This window comes from Haplochromis burtoni, unplaced genomic scaffold (genome assembly GCF_018398535.1).
Source record: "Haplochromis burtoni strain Fernald_Lab_line unplaced genomic scaffold, NCSU_Asbu1 Contig_427, whole genome shotgun sequence".
Lineage (NCBI taxonomy): Eukaryota > Metazoa > Chordata > Actinopteri > Cichliformes > Cichlidae > Haplochromis > Haplochromis burtoni.
Window position 1 is genome coordinate 347,136 of NW_024582788.1, and position 7,717 is coordinate 354,852.

Below are 7,717 nucleotides of genomic sequence, written 5' to 3' on the forward strand. Positions count from 1 at the left end.
TATACTTCAAGGACCATCAGGACATTATAGACATCTTCTATTTTATTAATTCTCAACAAAATAACTTAACTTAATAAAACTTAACAGTGAACTCAAAATACTAACATCACTCATAACACACTAAAACCCCTTAGTAACTCTCCAGGGTTACATTTGGATCTCTTTTTTTTTTCTTAATAAATAAATCATTTAAAACTGTTTATTTTTGCCGAAAAAGAGAAAGAAATGAGGAAAGGACAAACCCTTTTTCACAGAACTGTAAATCTGCATACAAAACACCTGTTTTGCAGCTCATAATAACAACACAATGGATTTCACTGGAGTCGCAAATTAGATCAATTTGTGAGAAATGCAAATGAAAAGAGATGATACACAGAAGATAAATACTGGTAATCTATAAGCAATAATCGTCATCCACACCCCTCAGAGGATAGGGACTGTTTTCATGAACATCCTGACAAACCTGGACATGAGAGTAAAGCAGGTGTTCGTGTGTTCACAGAACGAGAGCTGGGTTATTGATCCGGAGGCACCAGGAAACCCTGTCCTCCCATTTCCACTGTAATGAAACATAATCACTTTAAGAGTGGCAACTTTGCCATGCACAAGCCTCCAGAAGATCTGGGTCTGTGTGTGCTGTAATATGTAATCTGAATACATAAACATAGACTGAAAAGTAACTTCTCTATGTATTGTGTTTGGTACTGAAAAGGTCCATTAATGCTTAAGTAAACAGTAGCCACTGAAACACAAAACAAGGACAATAAAGTCAATAAAACATATTGGTGTGACTGCACTGCACATTATCTGGTGCTTACCATGATTTAAAATCTTATTTTTAGACAGGCCAGGTAATTTGCCTTCTTTTAAAAAGGATATGTTTGTTTCTAAGCTTTGATTTTAGATTATAAACTTAAATCAAGAATAACCATATAATTGTGTCTATATTAGTACAGAAATCCTGAAATGGAAAGAATAACTCTTAAAATAGCCTGCATTAGGTCTCTCACCGGATCTCTCTCAAAATATAACTTGTTTCAAGATGCAGTGACAAACTCCATTTGCTTGATTTAATAAAAATTCACACAAGGCATCTGTTGAATGATTTATACAAAAATCATGTCTGACTTCAAATTTTTATATAAAAGAGAAAACATTTTACCAAAATCCATGATACAAATCTCATTTCAGAGACAGCCGTTTGTCCCAGCATGCCAGCATTATTGTGGCACAACACTAACATTGGTTTAGGGAACATTTGATGAGGGTTTGTTAACCGACATCAGAACACTACACTAAGAAAATACGTTGGTGCAGCTCTAATCTTAAGGCTGATTTCTATGGGAAATGATATCAGAAAGACTCTATGTTATTGGCACAAACACAATTTCCCTGAAACTAACAGAACAGTATGACGTATAATCAATGGGCTCATGTGCTAATTCTGTAGCATGAACTGATACAGGTGTTCTTCAATCTTACTTTTCAGTCGCAGTACAGTTTGTAAAGAAATAATGGGAACTTATTTGTTCTTGCTCTTTGTTCTTGCTTTTTCAAAAGAATCAGCATCTGTCCACAAGACTGTTTCAATTTGTTGTCGCTGTATTCACAGTGTCTGTATTTGCTATAAGCAAAACCAACCCCTTCTTTAAAGCCAGCAATCTCATGCTGGGATAGCATGTTTCCGCAACTGGCTATAAAAAACACCAAACTATTCAATTTCACCATTTGACATTTCAATCCTTACACCACTGTAAAGCAGTGATAGATCTTGAAGAATTCTTTTCGGTACAACATCAACACCCCACTGAGCAATGTCATTTCCTTTAGCGATAGCAAGAAAGTCATATTGCAGCTAACTTTGACCTAAATTTTGAATCAATATTTTCTAAAGTACAATAAAACATAACCAATGTGTTTGCAGAAGCATGGGACCCTAACGGGTTACATATTATAATTGTGTACAGTATTAATTGCAATGCATTTGGCCTGTAAATATGGGGTGAGATGTAAAGAGGGATCCGTTTGTTAAATCATGGAAGAATCCCTCTCTGCTTCTTTGTGGTGCAGTGTTTTCAATTTCAATTTCAATTAATGGTACGTAGTAAAAACTTTTGTTGCTTATGGACATGACCCTTCAAAGACCTTGCTTTACCCAACAAATCTTCTGGGATACTACTACTTCCTGTGAGTTGACTGGGCTGAACAGTTCCCCTATGGCTCTACTCTGTCCATAGCAATGCTGGAGAAAGGATCCATGAACTTATCAAATGTAGCCAACGCCTCATCTTGAAGCTGAGTGGTTCTCTCGGCATGATCTTCAAACACTGCCCTCAATTTTTCCTTGAGCGTATCCAGAAGAACTGCCTGATATTGTTGCACTCCTGAGATGATATGTTTGACCGTTCTCTGTGAAAATATTTGACAAACAAAGTTACTCCAAACACTTGGCCAATTCTAAAATTCTTACACAACAGGTATAATCAGTTACACCTGATGATTAGACCATAAAAACAAAGAAACAAAAACAAAGTGAATGAAGTTGATTACTGTTAAAGCTGTGAAATGGAAGAAATGGAAAAGTAGTTAAAGGTCAGTTAAAGACAATAAAAAAGGGGTTGCCCATTTTCTGATGAGACAAGACAAGAGATTGTGTTCATGAGAACGAGATTTTATCTTGTAATTAAGGAATTTTTGTTCGCACTTAGATATTAGTTTGTTTACATGTTTGTTGTATTTATTAAATTATTTATCCATCCATCCATTCGCTTCCGCTTATCCTTTTTCAGGGTCGCGGGGGGCGCTGGAGCCTATCCCAGCTGTCATAGGGCGAGAGGCGGTGTACACCCTGGACAGGTCGCCAGTCTGTCGCAGGGCCAACACACAGGGACGAACAACCATTCACACTCACATTCACACCTAGTGACAATTTGGATTATCCAATTAACCTATCCCCACAAGCTGCATGTCTTTGGACGGTGGGAGGAAGCCGGAGTACCCGGAGAGAACCCACGCAAACACGGGGAGAACATGCAAACTCCACACAGAAAGACCCCGGCCTGATGGTGGAATTGAACTCAGGACCTTCTTGCTGTGAGGCAACAGTGCTAACCACCGTGCCCGTTATTTATATATTTTAAAATAATGTAATTTAGATTTTCACGTAGAATTGATGTTTATATAAATATATATGTCATATTTTTATTGTATGCATTTATTATTTTATTTAATTTTCCAAAGAATCATGCGCATACGTTTTGGCAGTATTTCTGGCCAATAGATTTTGTATTTTTTTGTTTACTTTTTTTACAGGGCTTTCAAATACTGTCTTATCTGTAACTGTACTGAGCATTTGTAACTCCTACGAGATGCCCAAATTGCTGCCACATGAACGATTTAAACAAGCAAAGTGTCTTTGATGCAAACTACACCAGGAGACATGCCAGCCGCAGAGTGCGTGCCTGCTCCGGCTGCAACGTGACCTTTACACTCATCCTGGTGATTTACAATCCAACCATAGTGAAAAACACTTGAAAATGGAGAAAATGAGTAAAAGTAATATAGGACCATGGCTGTGTCATCAGAAGTCACACTACATTTTATTTAGGTTAACACTTACTGTGGCTGTCAACCTGAGGCTCCTGCGCTTCAGGCAAAGATCCACGAGTTGATATTTCCACAGTGCTGGTTGTTGTTGTAGTACCACAGTTGGCAAACACAGAACCAGACAATTTTTCCGATCCTACAGAGTGGGATGTTGGGGAGATCCTCCATCCTCTTGGTGGGTTTCCATTCGTCAAATACAGAGGGTGCGTCCGTTTAATGTGGCGAAAGAACGAGTTAAAAACTCCTGTTCACAGCCATCTTTTCCACAATTAACCACCAAATCCTGCCTTCGACCACGAGCTGCATTCATGTGGCTTAGGAGCACATTCAGAGTTAAAGAAACAAAGATCAAACAGATCATACATCTCCAGAGCGCCATGGTGAACTGTTTATGTGCTGTAGCCATGCGGCATACCTTACCGCTCTCCACCGAAGTCCACAGATGAGAGCGTGGGACCATGGGAAATGTAGGCAATTTTAAAAATATATTTTTCCTTAATTATCCAATTTTTCAGTTTTAAATTATGTCAATTATTTTTATTTTTAGGCAATAAGCATTTTAGACTTCATTTTTGAATTTTGTGTACTTTGAAAAAAATATATAAATAATTTTCTGCACATTCTCAGTTCCTGTCATGACCTTACTTTCTTGGGACCAAATCATTTTCCCTGCTTTGTTAACCAACTGGACCGTTACACGATGAAAATCATTTATTTAAAAAAAACAAACAATAGTTTAAGGTTGGTAACATTAAGTTCAATAATTACATTTATGAAGGACACTATAGTATAACTGTGCTATTAAGATAAAGTCGTGTTTTGTGAGGGCCGCTAGTTAGCAAGCTAGCTAACATGATCATTAGCTAAATGACTTCAGCTGTGGGATATTGCTACTGTGAGCGGAGGCTTTGGAATCGAGCTAGAGAACCGCTGTCACGGCTTGGATGCGTTTGACCATACTGTCTGTGTTGTAACTAAGAATATTATAATTAATGTTATCATTAATATTATTAATATTACAATTAATGCTAGAATATATTACGGTCTAGCATTAATTTGCCTAATTGTGTATTTTTTTTATATCCCGCAACTGTTATTGCTTAAGACTGCTGAACAAGATGCCAACACTTGCCATCGAAGTGGGAGTAACCCCTTAGGCTTTGATGTGTCTGAATGTCAGCCTCAAACTTCCAGTCCCATTTCCTACACTGCAGACAAAACAATGAAAATGCCAGACCCACCGGAGTATGTGGTGTATACAGATTCAGAACTGGACATGGTGCGCAGTCAGTACTTTGCATTGCTTCACAGTGGAAAGGAAAAGGACTGTAAGATGTCGAAGGAGCTCTGTTGCAGACTTATAAGGAGCACAGTCACCAGCATGGTTGCAATCCTCCATGCTAGTCCCATGAGTAAAGAAGTAAGACACCCCTCCAAACTTGAAATGAGAGCAATGTCACAGAAGATTGTCAACTATTACCCCATGTTACGTGATGCTGACACACACATGCCATATGTAAGTCATTCTTTACCCACTACAATATCTAAAATTGAGCGAGATAAAAAAATAATGTACAAATATATATTATTTTACCACAGCTGACCATCTACACCAAACTGTACAAACGACTCCAAAATATGAAGTGTCCAAGGAGGAAGCAGGGCTCCATGCTGCAGCGAGGCAGGCCCAGGAAGATTATTTTCAGCTCAGACGACACAGGCAATGGGACTGAAGGGGACCTAAGTGGCGAAGCAAGTGGTTCAAGTGACTATACCATACTTGACCTCAGCAAGGACAACTCAAATGCAGGTGTGTACTCTGGTCTGCTGTAGTAATGACTTTTGGACATATAAAACTTCAAACTTTTGTCCTCAGTTTTCTATTCAGAGTGTATTGCAAGATTTAGACAGTTTTGAATATTTGCCTTAACTTTCTAGCCATTTCCTGTTATTAAATTCTGTTCATCCTCTACTTTTTTTCTCAGAGAAAGCATCAAAATTCCAGCTACACTCTACTGTACCAACACAGTCAAACAATAATACCCAGGCTTCACCACTGTTATCTAAGTCAGCCTCATGCTCTGCACCCAGGGCTGCTATAGGTCCACCAACTCCAGATGACGATGTTGGTAAGTCCACCATCACCCTTAGCTACCTCTCTATCTGCTGACTGTCTCCTCTTACAAACTGTTCCACTATATGGCTACAACAATGAACCCCTTTCTAAATGTGTATTCCACACAATGGTGTGTCAACATATGATATCTCCCTCATACCATCTTGCCAGTTAGCCATAGCACACACACAGTGTTGCACACAATCACCAGACAGTAGTATATATTTTAATACCTTGTGTTGTAGTGGGTGTTATTCAGTACTGATTATTTACACATGTAAATCCTCATGCTGGTCACATCTATCATGCTTTATCACAGTGTTTCTGTCATAGATCAAATTACCTAAAAGATTTTTATCCATCAGCTCATAATCACTGTCCACACTGTTGTGAATGGTATACACAGTAAACAAACTGTACCTTGTTTTCACAATGATTTTATTCATGGGCATCTTTAACTTTCCTTTTAATATTTGATTCTGTTCGAAGTAACAATTAACATAAATCCATGATCATTATAGGACAAGGACATAAAGGGAAATCATCAGGACATGTAGGGTCAATTCATTACTTAAACATATTTAACCCAAACATTAATTCTCATAAATATTAAACTGAAAACAGTCACTTAAAAATAATCCTACAACCTTGTTAGAAATGACTGATTAGAAAAATCTGGATTTTCTGAAGTCTAGTTACACCTTGTCTTACAATTGCTCTTTGCTTTCCCTAGCAGACCATGACAGCCTGAAGATGCAGGCAAGACATTACAAAACCTTGAGCAACATGTACAGGAAACCCAATGCAAAACCCAACCAAAGTGACGTTGCTCAAATTTTGGACTGGAGTTTGAGGCCACACGAGCTTTTATTGATGCAGATGTTACAAGGGAAGAAGACAGGCCCACAAACATATTTGAAGCATACCTGTGCTTCAAAGACATAGGAAATGTAAGTTCAACTACCTTCAGTTAAATTCCTTGCTTTTCTCTGGATAGGTTTAGTTAGTTCTTGACTAACTGAGCACAACCTTGTCATAGGCGATGGATGAACTGCATCGCATCGTTGGTGGTTCCAACTGCAAATACATAGATCACATGGAGGGTCGATGGGCAGAGTTTTGATTGAAGGTGCAGTTCTTTGGCATTTAGAAGAAGGTCCTGAAACCTCCTCTCCCCTTGGAGGTAAGTGGCCTTTTCATACATTAAATCCATCAGATATGTTCAGATTACTTTATTAAGATACTTTTCTCTGTCCACGGTGGAGTTTACTGTCACTCTCTTCAATGCACTTCCATCTCTTTTTCCTTCACCAACTACACCACCGAAGTGCCAGTGAGGCTCTCCTTCATATCCTCAAGGTGAGAACAGCTGCAATACCAGCCACTGTAACTTGTACTCCATTTACTTGTATTATTATTATTATTATATTATTATTTTGCTTTTCATGCTTAATAAGAGAGGGTCAAAGTTCAATTCAGCAGGGATTAAATTACTCCTTATTCAGGATTTCTAAATTGTCATTTAAAACCTACTCCAGAGAGGCAGCACAGAGCAAAAGCACATTGCAGTCGGGATACAAGTAAAATGGGTAAAATTATATATTTAAAAAGGCCTTCAAAAACTAGAATATGTAACAAAGTTTTAAAAAAAAGCACAAATATACACGATAAAAAGGCTGTAAACTAGAGAAAATTCATGCTCAGAATTAATACATTTCCAAAATTTCATTTATTTCTTCTATTCCAACAGTAAATCATTCTAAACATTCTTGCTTTTGCTTTTTGTGTCTTAAGCTGTTTGGATGCACAGCAACCCTTTCATTTAAAATCGTGAAGAATTTGTCCTCTTTTGTGCTTTTCTAGCCGGGTGAAGATGATATACCTGGAGAAGCGGCCTCTCTCCTCCCCAGTGCTGCTTTTTGCTGGGACAACCAGCATTGTTGCTGTAGGAAACATACCAGTGACCACTCTCCCCTTGGAGGATTTCTGGGAAGG

At 38.2% G+C, this 7,717-nt stretch overlaps 1 protein-coding gene across 1 annotated transcript; it reads left to right on the top strand.

Annotated features, from left to right (window-relative positions):
• Positions 1–4,611: 4,611 nt before the first annotated feature.
• Positions 4,612–7,177, top strand: LOC121812077. Its single transcript, XM_042213216.1, has 5 exons — positions 4,612–5,122; positions 5,206–5,416; positions 5,592–5,735; positions 6,456–6,672; positions 6,762–7,177. Exons 1-4 carry the CDS (start codon positions 4,829–4,831, stop codon positions 6,665–6,667), a joined length of 861 nt encoding a protein of 286 aa, XP_042069150.1. The 5' UTR covers positions 4,612–4,828; the 3' UTR covers positions 6,668–6,672; positions 6,762–7,177.
• The last annotated feature ends 540 nt before the right edge of the window (positions 7,178–7,717 follow it).